General features: G+C 32.5%; 1 protein-coding gene and 1 long non-coding RNA gene across 2 annotated transcripts; one reads left to right on the top strand and one right to left on the bottom strand.

Moving 5' to 3' along the window:
• The first annotated feature begins 1112 nt into the window (after nucleotides 1-1112).
• Nucleotides 1113-3219, top strand: LOC21384645 (hypersensitive-induced reaction 1 protein). The gene is made up of 6 exons (XM_010102622.2): nucleotides 1113-1178; nucleotides 1682-1880; nucleotides 2036-2156; nucleotides 2296-2387; nucleotides 2484-2580; nucleotides 2682-3219. Exons 2-6 carry the CDS (start codon nucleotides 1692-1694, stop codon nucleotides 3041-3043), a joined length of 861 nt encoding a protein of 286 aa, XP_010100924.1. The 5' UTR covers nucleotides 1113-1178; nucleotides 1682-1691; the 3' UTR covers nucleotides 3044-3219.
• A 1176-nt stretch (nucleotides 3220-4395) lies between these two features.
• On the bottom strand, nucleotides 4396-6189 carry LOC112092416. Its single transcript, XR_002902585.1, has 3 exons — nucleotides 5993-6189; nucleotides 4906-5014; nucleotides 4396-4817 (listed from the first exon to the last, which is right to left on the bottom strand). It is a non-coding gene; the product is annotated as an uncharacterized LOC112092416 (long non-coding RNA).
• Between the last annotated feature and the right edge of the window lie 9003 nt (nucleotides 6190-15192).

Below are 15192 nucleotides of genomic sequence, written 5' to 3'. Positions count from 1 at the left end.
TGACAAGAAGACCACGTTACAGAAGACCACGTTTTCTGTTCTTCTTCTTCGTCTGCGACTTCGAAGGGTCAATTACTTGCTCCAAAAGCTAAAAACGTAAACTGAACTTTCCGGTGTGTCTCCTCTCAATTTTTCGGTTTCCGATGTGGGTTTTCCTTCATAATTTATTTTTGCGACGAAATTGCAATGCACGCGCTTTCTGTTTTACATACCATATTTTCTGTGATCCTTCCTTTTTTTTTTTTTTGGATTTGTGGGTACCAAAATTATTGATTTGGGTATTGAATTTTCCCATTCATGGTGTGAAACTGTTTGGTTTTGGAATAAATATCGGATTATATAAGTGGTTTTTATCAAAGGAACAGAGTCGTAGAAACCCCACAGGTTGTGTACTCAGTTTAGACGGATTAGTTTTCTAGTACCCATTTGCACTTCTCTCTTACATATATATATATGTATCTATATTTTTGTCTTTATTGCAAATTTTTTGTTTCATGTATTGTTGTTGTTGATTTCCTAAGCTGTCTCTAGGTTGTATTTCAATATAGAGAATGCTATGTCCTAGTGCCGGTGTTTCTGAGGCCGATCTTGTGCGCTTAAATTATACTAAATATTATGCTTAGTACGTCACGGTAAATGATGACTTTTGAACTCATTTTTTATTGGAGAATTATGTAGTAAAGTATGAAAAAAAAATACTGGTAAACATAGTTATGAACTGTCCGATCACATCAAAATTACGGGCTTGATGCAAATCTAATGTGTCAAACTCTGCCTATCGAAAGCATTTTTTCTCTCATCCTACCGGAAATTTTTATTATTATTATTTTCTAAATTACTATCTTTGGTTTCTATATGGGGGGGTTTATGAAGAAACTTTCTTAGAATGTTGTTGTCAAATAGTGGGTGCAGGCATACAGCTCACAAAGTATATCCATAAATCGAAGATATACGTGGGCCTTCAGTTTGTTGAGTTTTTCATTGTTGATAAGGCCGAAGACTTGATATAAGGTTGTTAATTTATGTACAAATTGGAACTAGACAAGAAATTATTATGCTCTACTTGTACACTTTCCAATTTTGAACTTGAATATAAAACTTGACTTGTTTGGGTCGTGGCATTCTATCTTCCTGGTTCTTGCTTTCTTCTCCTTTGGTTTGAGGTTTTAGTATTAGCTGTAAGCTTCTCCCTCTCTCTCTCTCTCAAGTCTCAGATTTTTCTAAACAAGGTAACTTTAAGGGGGTAGTATGTTCTTTGTTTTTACTTTTTGATATTCTGTCTAGTTTAACTAGTTTGTTCTATTTCTTTTGGCTAACCTAATCGTGACGGTATTGGTGACTTTGTCATGTTTTTCCTCATTAGTTTCCTTGATACTCTTAGTTTTAACTTTTAAATTTCTCCTAGTCTCGCTGATCTATTTACTTCACAGTCCTTTTATCTTTGTTTCTTTTTCTCTGTGTCTCTCGCACACGGTCAACTTTATATAGGTTTGAGTTTGAGGATACTTGGTTATTGGTAGTTGTGAAGATGATATGCTGTTGATGTTGGAATAAGGATTTTTGTAGACTGTTTTAGTGATATTTCATTTTGTGATGAGGACTTTATAGAGTGCTTTCAACAATTTTTGGAGGGAAAAGAAAAGGAGTTATAAAGTATTGACTGTATTTGCTACGATCACATAGAAGGAAAGATGGGTAACTTGTTATGTTGCGTACAAGTTGACCAATCCACGGTAGCTATCAAAGAGAGATTCGGCAAGTTTGAGGAAGTACTTGAGCCGGGGTGCCATTGCCTGCCATGGTTTCTTGGAAGTCGGCTTTCTGGACATCTCTCTCTTCGTCTGCAGCAATTGGACGTGCGTTGTGAGACCAAAACTAAGGTTTGTTAACTTCCCTAACTTGAAGTGGGAATAATTTATACTTCGTGTTCATAGGTCGTCTTTTTTTCCCCCTAGAGCATGACTTTTCTTTAATTTCTATTAAGCATGTATGTCTGGATTGTCATTTGCTTGTAACTTCAAAATTGTCTCTTTAGGACAACGTGTTCGTCAATGTTGTTGCGTCGATTCAATACCGTGCCCTGGCAGACAAAGCTAATGAAGCTTTCTACAAGCTCAGCAACACAAGATCCCAAATCCAGGCCTACGTTTTTGATGGTATAAATCAACATATCCTACTTCATATTTTAGAAATAAGACTGTTTATTCGGAAAGTATCAAGTAATTCCAAAATTTTCTTGATAAATACATGACTTTTGTTATTGCTTAACTGGGATTGCCTTTTCCTCTATTTTAGTGATTAGGGCTAGTGTTCCAAAGCTCAACTTGGATGATACTTTCGAGCAGAAAAATGACATTGCAAAAGCTGTGGAGGAAGAGCTCGAGAAGGTAACTTGCAGAGTATTAAAATTGTATTGTAAAACTTTGGGCTGTAATAACACTATAATCGTAACAATGCTGCTCTTCGTCCAAAATTTCATCCAGGCTATGTCTGCTTATGGCTACGAGATCGTGCAAACACTGATTGTTGACATAGAACCAGATGAACATGTGAAGCGAGCAATGAATGAAATTAATGCCGGTATAGTTCATAAACTGGTTTATCCAGACTCCAATTTTATACTTGATGCAAAATTCCTGTTGAAGTATTTACTTTTCTAACGTTCTCTGTATTTTCCTCAGCTGCAAGGATGAGGGTGGCTGCTAATGAAAAGGCAGAGGCTGAGAAAATCTTACAAATTAAGCGAGCTGAGGGTGAGGCTGAGTCAAAGTATCTCTCTGGACTTGGTATCGCTCGCCAACGTCAAGCAATTGTTGATGGTTTGAGAGACAGTGTGCTTGGCTTTTCTGTTAATGTTCCAGGGACAACTGCAAAGGATGTCATGGACATGGTCCTTGTCACCCAGTACTTTGACACCATGAAGGAAATCGGTGCTGCCTCGAAATCGTCTGCGGTGTTTATCCCCCATGGACCTGGCGCTGTTCGCGACGTTGCTAGTCAAATTCGTGACGGGCTTCTCCAGGCTTCTCACCACAACCAGTAGTTGTTCTACTTCTCAAATCTTCTTTCCATGCTTGGTTTATGCGCTGGGTGTTCTCTCTTTTAGGAAATGATATGATAGGTTCTAAGTTCTTATTCCTGGTTGCGAATTATGTTCATATATCTACGATGGATTTTTAGGTTTAAGGATTGAAGTTGTGAGAACTAAGTTTGACGAGTTATAGTAGATATTTGAATCATGTGCTCTTTTCCACTTCAAATATGTGCTCATACCACTAGAATTTGCTTACACTCCTATATCGGTCAATAAAAAGCTTACCGAAGAATATATATATATATATATATATAGACATAGGCTATACGGTCCGTCGGGCGGATCAGTTCTTCCACCACACAAATCTTACAAAAACTCGATTTTCATGCTTAAATTACCTAGACTATATAGATTTTAATTTGTTTACTTTTTCACTCTGAACACATAGAAAGAAGAATTGTCTCAATCACAGTTGAAATAAATATTTTATAGTAGTTTCAAGCTTGAGTTTTTATAGAAATATAAGAGAAAAAAACAGTAAACAAATGTGTTATTGGGTAAAATATTAGGCGTTACTGTCACTCAACTAAATGTTACAGCCCATTTGATAACCTATTTACCATTGACACAAGTAGCGTGTCACATCATTATCAATCCACTAATTTAAACTGTTGAGATCAATCTGAATAGTCTTAATAGAGTGAATGTTTCGGTCCATCAAAGTGTAGAAACAACGCAAATGCCCCGGAGGTGAAAATCTATAAAGTCTTATGCATAGAATGTCTAATTATCTCATATATATATATATATTTTACTATGTAGAAAATCGTATACATTGTTTTCTCAATTTTTCACTGTCGACTGTTATCAAAATGCATGTAAAAACTAATCGAGGAAGATTATTGAAATCTTAAATACGAATCAAAATTTAATGTAAAAGGCGGTTATCTCCATATTGTAGAAGGATTATCCGTTTACTATATTTTAGACTTTGAGAGCCATAGACCAATATTAGGAATCCTCCTTTGGTCCATTGTTGAGACTTGAATAGCATCATGTGCTTGTGGGCTTTCTCTAATATGAGGTTTAAAGACCAAATTTTTAATATTAAAATGTATTTAGTAGCAAAAAGTATAAGTTTCAGGTACTAAATATTTAGTGGCAAATAACTAATTTATTGATATCAAATTTTTTTGGTTACCAAAACTGAGATAGATTTATATACCTGTATTTTTTGAAAAAATATATATAAATAAAATACCAAATATTAATTTAAAAATCTCTAAATATTTCAATACATATTAGAATCCAAACAAAATACTAAAATAGTCATACTTAAGCAAACCCAAACACTTATGCAAATATTGTACTAGTAAAATCTTAATATTACAAGAATTAAACGCTCTAACAAACTGAGGCCGGTGGTGGCGGTGGCGGTGGCGGAGGATCTTCTCTTCTTGGGACGGAAGATCCAAGATGATCTGCTTAAGTAGTTTTTGAATAAACTTCTGTTATTGCTTCATTAGAATTTCCATGTCCGATATATGACGTTTGTGATCCTAAACTTTTCATTTTGAAGGCTTTCATATATCCTGACCCTCCAAATTTGTGAACTTGTGATGCTTGTCTTGATACAAGACCTATACCACGTTTGAAACCATATTTTTCATACCTCTCACTTGACAAAACTTGAGTAAATTTCTTCCTCGGCATCATAGTCAAGTTCTAAATCCCCCTCTGGTAGTTCACTTAAACGAGCATCGCGAGTCTTGATCATTTGTTCCTACATTAAGTGAAGTGTTATAAACTTTCAAGTTAGAATAAAAAAATACAAAATCTAACGAAATGATAAAGTGTTTAGTAATTCTTACATAATCTTTATTTGCTCTCTCAGTTGTCCATCCACGTGATTCACTCTAATGAGTACTCTTAAAGACCTCAAAGTACTCTCTCAAAGTATTTGAGGCAGAAATGTGTGTTCTACAAAGAAATTAATATTACATATTAATTATTGAATACAGAAAAAATATCACAAGTCATGATTCTTAATAAGTTACTTGCACCAGCCTTATCAGACGTGAAAAAGTAATGCAAGTTGACAAGAAGCTGAATTCTACAAGTAAAAGAACCTCAAACTGCAATAGCCCAATATCAAGAAAGCGCATGGGCACCTAAATGGTTGATGCATGGAAAAGGGAGTCCTAAACATGAATCGATAGTGAGTCTATCGATGAACCCTCAAGCTTTACATCATCAATTCTACTATATTATGGTCACGCCATTTCTACAACAAATTTAAACTACCGTAGACAATCAACGACTCAGTTTGAACATCGACCAATTGTCACCATATGTAAGACTTCCCACTTCGAACATAATAGCGGAATGCTATATATCGCCAGAGACCATACTTACACATATTGAAATGTCAACTTTGAGACCGACCTACTAATTATGACACAAGTCCCATACATTTTCAATTTCTTGGTAGTTGAAATACTAATAAGGACGATTACCAGTGTTGTTGCCATTTAGCTTTTTTCACGAAACAAAGAAACACTACCATAAATATTGCAATGTATACTAAGCATTTTCAGCAATTGGCCTATGTGACTATGTCCTAAGTCCACATACACATGAATGAGTTTCATGCGAGCATATTAACACCACAAGCAATGATACACATCATGATTCATGATTTACCAACACCATCAAGAATGCACTATTCTGTAGGTTCTGTAAAACTAAAATAATTGCTTTGTCCCAGCTTTTTCACTCTTAACAATTGATATTTCAGTTTCATGTCTACTTGTTCACAATGTGCATCAAAAACTTGGAGGAAACAGAGGGGAAAAAACAACAACAACAACAACAACAACAGCAACAACAACAATAAGCAATGAAAAGCCTTTATTCCGGCAATATAGCAATACAACAGCTCAGAAAACTCAAATTTACCTTGGGACGATTATCGACGAAGAACTTTATGAGCGTCTCGATCCCTAATTTCACCGAATTCCAATCCTCCAAATCGCAGCCAACCAAAATCCCCAAGCACTTGACCCCGGCCCTGACGGTCGCCACGGCGAGCCCTTCCTTCTCCCTCTCCCACCAGGACCTTCACGGCCTCGCTCGCCTTCGCGGCATCGATCCCCCGAGGCAGCGCCAGGGGGAGGACGATCGCGAGGAAGGAAAGGAGTGCGGCGACGGCGGTGAGGTCCAGGGGTTGCAGAGAGGACGCGGCCTCGTCGACGGCAGAAATGACGGCGGCAAAGTAGGCCGGATTTGACAAAGAATAAGAAGAATAGGGACCGAATCTGTTCCCCAAGCAAAGAAGCTGTTCCCCAAGGCCGGATTTGATGAAGAATGAGAAGAATAGGAACCAAATCTGTTGATCCGTTCCCCTGCCTCCCCAAGGTCGAATCTGACGGAGAGTGTGGAGAATCCAGACTCCAGAGAGAATAGAAGAAGAAGCGGCGGTGCCTACGGTGCCGGTAGGTGAGGGTGAGGATAGGTGGGGTGGGTCTGGACTGAGAGTCTGAGAGAAGCGGCGCGGTGGAGAAAGGAGACTGAGAGAGAGTCTGGGTCGAGGAGTGAAAAAAATGAGAGAATGGCTAAGCGCGCGAAAATTTGGGAATTTGGGTGGAAACCCCTTTCAAAAGATTTCATGAAATTCTATTTTATATATATATATATATATATCAATAAATATATAAAACATTACCTATTGAAAAATTTATCAAAATTTTTTTTGAGTTTTTTTCAACTAAATTATCAAATACTTGTTATACAAAATATACTCAGATTATTATTAAATTTAATTTAAGACATATTTATAGAAAATTAAAATAAAAAAATATAAGATTTGCTACCAAACATATCTTTTAGTAGTAAAAATTGCCTTTTCGTCACCACAATATGAATTTGATAGTAGAATTATGTTTTCTGCTCCCGAAAATTGATAGCCAAAAATTATGTTTTTTATTACCAAATATTATTTTGGTAGTCAAAAGCATATTTTTTGCTATCAAATTTTAATTTTGTAGCAGAAAGACATATATTAAAAATTTTAAAAAAATACATTTTGATGATAAAAATTATTTTAGGATCATTGTTTAAGTAACATTATAACAAAAAATATAGTTTTGAAGTTGAAATATATTATTTTATGTTAAAAAGTAATCAAATAGTAAGATTATATACTACTTTATGTGGAACATATACTTAATTAACAAGATCACACACACACACATATATATATATATACACATGAACACGTCTCTTGTTACACATACACCAGAGAACTAAATTATCAAACAATTGTTATACAAAATATACTAGGATGATTGTTAAAAGCTAATATAGGACATATTCATGGAAAACTAAAAAAAATACAAGCACAAAATATAAGTTTTAAAGTTTTTATATGATTTGCTACCGAACACAACTTTTGGTAGGAAAAAATGCTTTTTTGTCACCAAAATATGAATTTGGTAGCAGACTCATATTTCTGCTACCAAAATTTAGTACTAGAAACTTATGTTTTTTGTTACCAAACATTGTTTTGGTAGCTGAAAGCATCTTTTTTGCTACTAAATTTGAATTTGGTACCAGAAATACGTATATTAAAAATTAAAAAAATGACATTATAATGACAAAAATTATTTTAGAATCATTGTTCTAATAACATTATAACAAAAAATATAATTTTGAAATTGAAATACATTATTCTATGTTAAAAAGTAATCAAATAGCAAGATTATATACTACTCTATGTGGAACATACACGTAATTAACAATATAACATATATATACACATGAACATGTCTCTTGTTACACCTACACAAAATAATTAAATTATCAAATAATTGTTATACAAAATATACTAGCATGATTGTTAAAACTTAATATAGGACATATTTATGGAAAACAAAAAAAAATAAATACACAAAATGTAAGTTTTAAAGTTTTTATATGATTTGCTACCAAAACAACTTTTGGTAGCAAAAAACGCTTTTTTGTCCCCAAAATATGAATTTGGTAGAAGAATCATGTTTTTTGCTGCCAAAATTCAGTACAAGAAACTTATGTTTTTTGTTACCAAACATTGTTTTGGCAGTTGAAAGCATATTTTTTGCTATCAAATTTGAATTTAGAACCAGAAAGACATATATTAAAAATTAAAAAAAAATAACATTTTAATGACAAAAATTATTTTAGAATTATTGTTCTGATAGCATTATAACAAAAAATATAGTTTTGAAATTGAAATACATTATTCAAAGTTAAACATCAATCAAATAGTAGCGAGATTATATACTACTCTATGTGGAACATATACTTAATTAACAAGATCACATATGTATATACATGAATATGTCTCTTGTTACACCTACACAAAATAACTAAATTATCAAATAATTGTTATACAAAATATACTAGGATGATTGTTGGAACTTAATATAGGACATATTCATGCAAAACTAAAAAAAAAAAAAACAATACAAGCAGAAAATATAAATTTTAAAGTTTTTATATGATTTGCTACCAAACACAACTTTTGGGAGCAAAAAATATCTTTTTGCAGCTAAAATATGAATTTGGTAGCAAAATCTTATTTTCTGCTACTAAAATTTGGTAGCAAAAAAATTAATTTTTCGCGACCAAATTTTGGTGGCAGAAAGTTATATTTTGCTTCTAACACTTGGTAGCAAATTTTATATGTTTTGCTACCAAAAATAATTTGGTAGCAAATAATTCGGGCAGGAAAAAATTTTGCTTCCCGCCAACATTTTGTTACCGAAACATGTTTGGTAGCAAAACAGTAATATTTTACTACCAAATTTTAGTGGCAGAATCTTATGCTTTTATTATCAAATATTATTTTGGTAGTAAAAAACTATTGGCGGGAACCAAATTTTATTTCCCACTATGTTATTTGTTACCAAATTATATTTGGTAGTGGATTGTGTTGTTTTTACTACCAAATTTGGTAACTAAAACCTTGATAATTTTAGCTACTAAAGTTTAGTGGCAAAAAGTGTGTTTTTTGCTACCAAAAATATTTTAGTATCAAAAATATTGATATCTTAAAGTGATTATTCTTGTAGTGGAGTAGTAAAAAAAATAGAGATAAATATGTCGTCACATATACAAGCTCATGCATTCAAACCAATGAGTCACAACTCGAATAAAAACAAAAAGGTGTTGAAATTGATATTTGGCAAACCAGAGATTCAAATCATCATAATTTGAATTTGTGATACTTAATTGGATTTTGAGAAAGGCCCGTGTTTTTTGTTTTTTTTTTTTTTTGCAAACGGCTTTGTTCATTTCATAAATTCAAATTTTTAATTTGAGTTAAGATGTGATAGTTTTTAAGAATTTTTAAAATTGTAGTAGAAAATTTTAAATGTGACATTTTTAGATAGCTTTTAACTATATAAATTTAAAACTGAAAACTCGAATTGATGAATTGTTTGCAAGTCACTAACAAGTAGGGCCTCTCGATAGACAAATGCAACATTTGCATTTCCATTCGCATTTCAAAGTTTCAAACAATGGAAACCGTACTCTCTGCATTGGAGAATAAATGAAAGATTTGTCAAAGCTTAAGCGTAATTAGAATTGATTATTGACTAATTAAGCAGGGTTCTCTCATCTTCCAAGTAGTTTCCTATCTAAAAAGAGCACGAAAAATTTAAGTAGAATATCTTCTATGTAAGTTCCTGTGAAAGTCTTAGGTCAAATTATACTTTTTTTCATTAATCTTGTTGTATTTTATACTGTTGTACTTTATATAAGTCACGATTCTTGCGAGCTGAGATAAAAACTTGATAAAAACCCAAAATTCTATGCAAAAACTTGTTTCATTTTTTCAAATTATAAGGTGACACTATTTACAGCATGACACACTTCAAAAAGTGTCTTCAAAAGCTTAGTCAGTCCGGCGGACCCGAATTCCGCCAAACACAATTATCTTTTAATCGCACAACCGGTGGTCTAACCACTTGGAATTATGATCCGCAAGTAGATTGTTGGAACGTACACGAATGATAGCAACATTAGATCAACCACTTAGTTTTGTAAAGCATCCTAATTGACAACGATATATTAAGGTTGTACATAATCTTAATGCACAGTTCACTTCAAAAACTACTCTTAGGAAAGATTTATTAAAATTATTTTTTAAAAAAAAGAAGCATTAATAAACCTTTTACACTCGACTAGCGGGTGCGTTGCGTTAACGCGGATATTTAGTCTGCCGTTGCCAATAAAGATTATTTAGCTGTAACATGCCATTACTTTAAAGGATTCAATTTAAATAAGAGAATATTATGTTTTAAATGTGTTCTAGGATCACATAGCACAGATTTAATATATAATATAATTTTAAATGTAATTGATGAATTTAGATTAAGAGATAAAGTAATGGCTATAACATTAGATAATGTTAGTGCCAATACAAAAGCAATTGAGTTCTTTGAAAATGATTAAGTTTATTCGGTGACGGTACTATTTTCTACTAACGTTGTGCATGTCACGTAATTAATTTAATAGTTAAATCCGGTTTAAAAGAAATGGGTACTCACATTAAAAGAATTAGAGATAGTCTTGCATGGATTCAAGGTAGTAACCAAAGACAAAAAGATTGGTTTAGGTTCTTACAAGCATTAAATATACCTCATAGAGCATTAGCGTTAGATATGCCTGTAAGATGGAACTCAACTTATATAATGCTTCAACAATGCATCCTCTATAAAGATGCTATAACAAACTATATGTGTACAAAATTAAGAGTAGGACATATAGACGCATATGATTGGAAAATTGCCGAAGTTTTTTTTTATCAATTTTTAGGTAGGTTTCATGAACTTACTTTCAAACTTAGTAGAACATATTACCTAACATCACCTTTAGCTTTAGGTGAACTTTTAAGAATTAATATTTTATTTAGTGAATATAGGGAAGACCTAATTTTAGGAGTTCCTATCTATTCTATGAAAAAGAAATTTAAAAAATATTAGTCTAAGTTGCCTTTGTTGTATGGTTTAGGTACTATTTTTAATCCTAGATTAAAATTAGACGGTTTAGAAAGTGGTTTAGAAAGTGGTTTAGAAAATTTATGTGAATTTTTAGGCATCAATTGTTCGGACTAATTTTCAACAATAAAGAAAAAAATATATCCGATCTATAGTAAATATGAGAATAAGTTTAGAAGCACAAACTCTAGAGTACATGAACCGCAACAACAAGATGAAACACGTATTCATTCTTGAATGTTTTCGGGTTGAAGAAGAAGAAGAAGACAACTCAAACAGAAGCTGGGAGTGGATCTTCATCAACAGGTGGCAGCGGCAACTTCAACGAGCTTATGGCGTACCTCAGTGAGAGCTTAGTAGTTGACGATACTAAAGAATCGTTTGACTTAGTTCAATGGTGGAGGGCACGAGCATTAACTTGGTCAATCCTAACTCGATTAGCAATGAATATATTTTCGATCTCAATCTCCACTGTTTCATCCGAACAAGCCTTCAGTACGACAAGATGAATACTTGAGGAATGCCAAAACGCATTGCAAAGGGACATTGTTGAAGCCTTGGTCTGCATTAAGGATTGGGATCGTGCTGATCAACGTCTACAGGATACAATTTCACCGGCAAGTCAAGAATTGATCAATGAATTTAATAGATTAACATTTAATTTTGAAGACGATCCTTCAGCTTCAAATTAAATTGTAAATTTGTAATTTGTATATATGTATTTACTTTTGACATTGTAATTGTATAACTTTGTAAGTTTGTAAAATTTGTAATTCGTCACAAAATGATTGCACTCTTTTTTCCTTACTAAGTTTTTATCCCAATTGAGTTTTTCTTAGTAAGGTTTTTAACGAAGCAATCATAAATTACGAATTTAAAAATTAATATACAAAATTAAATTATTAAATTGTGTTAATAATGTGTGTTAGAATGTTGATTTTAGTTTTTATATAATTTTAACACAAAATAAATTAATAATTGTAAAAATTAAAAAATATAAAAAAAAGTTTTTGGGCATTTCGTGCTGGCTCGGGCTACCCGACCGGGCTCGGGTTGTCCGACCGGGCTCGGGCAACCAAATACAAGCATGCGGCCCGTCCACGGGCCTTCTCGGGCTCGGGCGGGCGGCCCAAAAAATTTGGACGGGTCGGGTCGGACATCGGGTAAAAACTCAATATTTTCAGACGTTCGTGCATGGCATGTCTAAAGTTTCAGCACTAAGTGTAATGCGTGTCCTATTTCGAGAAGTCGACCTCCGCAGCCTCTGCAGGCTGATGGAGGGGGTCATCATCCATGATTACGGAGAAAAAGTAAATGAAAGTCCAATAAACATTTTGATCAGAGTGACAACTCTTGGTCGATGGTGGCCCTTTTGGTTTATGTTTTGTTGGCAGTTCTTTTTTTTTTTTTTTTAAGATTTAATTCGTGCTATGTAATTTTTTTTTTTTTTTTTTTTGAGAATTGGACTATATAATTTTATCTTGAGATTGTGATTTATATTGGAACTGTGTAATTTTTACCTTCGTATTAGGGCCTTGTTTTTTTTTCTTTCCTAATATTATTGTGACACTATTTTAACCGAACTTGACTACAATGACAGCCCTTTCCAAGGCTATCTCGCTTTCTTAAAAAAACTCCATGCATTTTTAGTTGGAGTCTGAGAGTAAAACTTGTTAACTATATTATAGTTATGTTTCACCAAAGAATCAAAATAACAAATGGGAATCTTAATTTAATCTCATTGAACCCCCTTTGTTAGAATTTTTGTTAAAAACCGAAAAAAAAAAAAAAAAAGATAGTATGATCATATTGTCTTTCTATTAGAATTTTTGTTAAAAACAAGTGAAAAAAATAATATGATCCTACTTAACCCTCTCTTGTCCGTCTGATTTTTACCATAAATTCTAGCACAAGGGGACCAATTGAGAATAAATTAAAATTCAAGAGATAAAATGAGAGTGTTTGAGGAGTAAACTGTGAATGACCTTGAAGTTTAGAAATTATCAATAAAATTAACCTTTTTTTTAGAGGAGAAGTTGAAATCTTTTGGGACTATTAAGGTATCAATTCATTGTTGTCTAATCAAACAACACTTCCAAAATTTGTTAAAATAACTATCTAATAAAATGAAATTGGTAAAATACCTTTTTTATTTTTGTGAAGAAAGTCAAATTGGTAAAATACCTTTTTTATTTTTGTGAAGAACAACTACCCAATTATTATTTGTAAAAATTTTTAAAAAATTATTTTATTAATAAAACTTTTCTATTAAGTTATTTTTATAAAAAGCTCGATGATGGCCGACTTTAATGACCAGAGTTGTCGCTAAACAATTTTAACAATGGGTTTTAAACAATGACAAATTAGCGACGATTTTGGAGATTTTAGCAAAATTCATTACTGAAAATTCTATTTCTTGTAGTGGAGCTCGCACAACCCAAATAAAATCGATCTACAGGTTCATTGAAGAAAAATAAATCTAATGAATCATTTGAATTTATTGAAACGAGTTGACTCGAAAGATATTACAATAACAAATTTTTTTATGAAAAAAAAATACTGTAATATAATTAATAATTTAAATTTAAATATATAAAATAAAAAGGCCCGCAAATCAAATATGGGAGATTGACTCATAGTAATACCTTTGGATCACAAAATTTCAAGAAACCCTGAATTTTGGCTCGTTAATGCAATATTTGTGACGATTCTATTTGCACCCACTAGAAACTTTGGCACGGCCTGATTGGCTTCTTAATTTTCTCTTTAAAATATTGTTAACTACTTGAGCATTGCAGAGTTCTAACTTCTGTTTTCAAATATTAATATTCCCAGTTTCCCACCCACTAAATCAAATCTATATAAAATGGACAAATGGTGTCCGTTACATAAAAAATTAATTATTTATCATTCATTGTGTTTGGGTGCTTAGAGTAAGTTGACTTAACATTCGTTTATGTTCTTTATTATTATTGTTATTATTATTGTTATTATTATTATTAAAAAAACGATGATCAATATTCAAGTTTTTTTGGAAGCTAAACATTCAGCATTTTTTTGGTCAACATGAAGTATTAAAAAAAAAAAGGATAAATATGTTCTCACATATAAAAGCTCATGCATTCAAACCCATGAGTATTGAGTCACAACTTGAATAAAAACAAAAAAGTGTTCAAATTGACGTTTGGCAAGCCAAAAAATTACACAATTCGAATGGTGAAATCTGATTCAAACCTCAAAAATCCGGACTCCACCACCCTAAATTCTATTTCTCACAATTTGAACCTTGCTACGTACAGTGAGAAATTTTCACTTTTGGTTTGATATATATGTCTGAATTCAATTTTTTTTTCCTTTCTAATAATCCAAAACATAAATTATGATATTTACACCCTATTCAAATTTTATACTTTACGCCACAATATACATTCATACTTTACAATTCAAATAAAAAAATTCAGATCACCACAAATCGAATTCCAGATACAAACACACCAAAAGATTTGACCATTAATTTTAAACGCGTTAGTTAGATTTGGAGACATTTATAATTCAGGCTTGTTTTCTTTTTTTGTTTTTTAATTCCCACGCATTTATGGACACCAAAAATTGGACAACATATTTAAATCTCTTGATAGTCAAATGCAACATTCGCATTTCCATTGACATTTCAAACAATTGAAATATCGTCTCTGCAGACTGGAGAATAAATCAAAAGAGTGATCAAAGTTTATAATTAGAATTGATTATTAGGGTTCTCTCATTTTCAATGTAATTTCCTATGTAAACACAGCAGGGACGGTCTAAGTAGAATGTCTTCCGACCAAGTTTCCTAAGAAATACGAAAAAATTATATATAATCAGCCATCTAAGCATATGTATATATAAATACAGCTCATACATATCTCTTACAATCTGAGACAACCAGCTGATCGGTCGAGAGATGAAACTGTTAAGGTTTTTATGGTTGTGTTGGATCCTAATTATTGTTCTTCTCTTCAATCCACCATCCGGTGATCGCTTTGGTCGGTATGTACGAATCTCTATTGACTGAAAAAAAGAAAAAGAAAAAACGTTGTAGAGACGAAGTAATACAATGAATTAGCTTAGATTATT

Source organism: Morus notabilis, unplaced genomic scaffold (genome assembly GCF_000414095.1).
Source record: "Morus notabilis unplaced genomic scaffold, ASM41409v2 Scaffold2661, whole genome shotgun sequence".
Taxonomy (NCBI): Eukaryota; Viridiplantae; Streptophyta; class Magnoliopsida; order Rosales; family Moraceae; genus Morus; species Morus notabilis.
The sequence above is the reverse complement of the archived record's forward strand: the minus strand, read 5'-3'. Positions and strand labels throughout refer to the sequence as shown.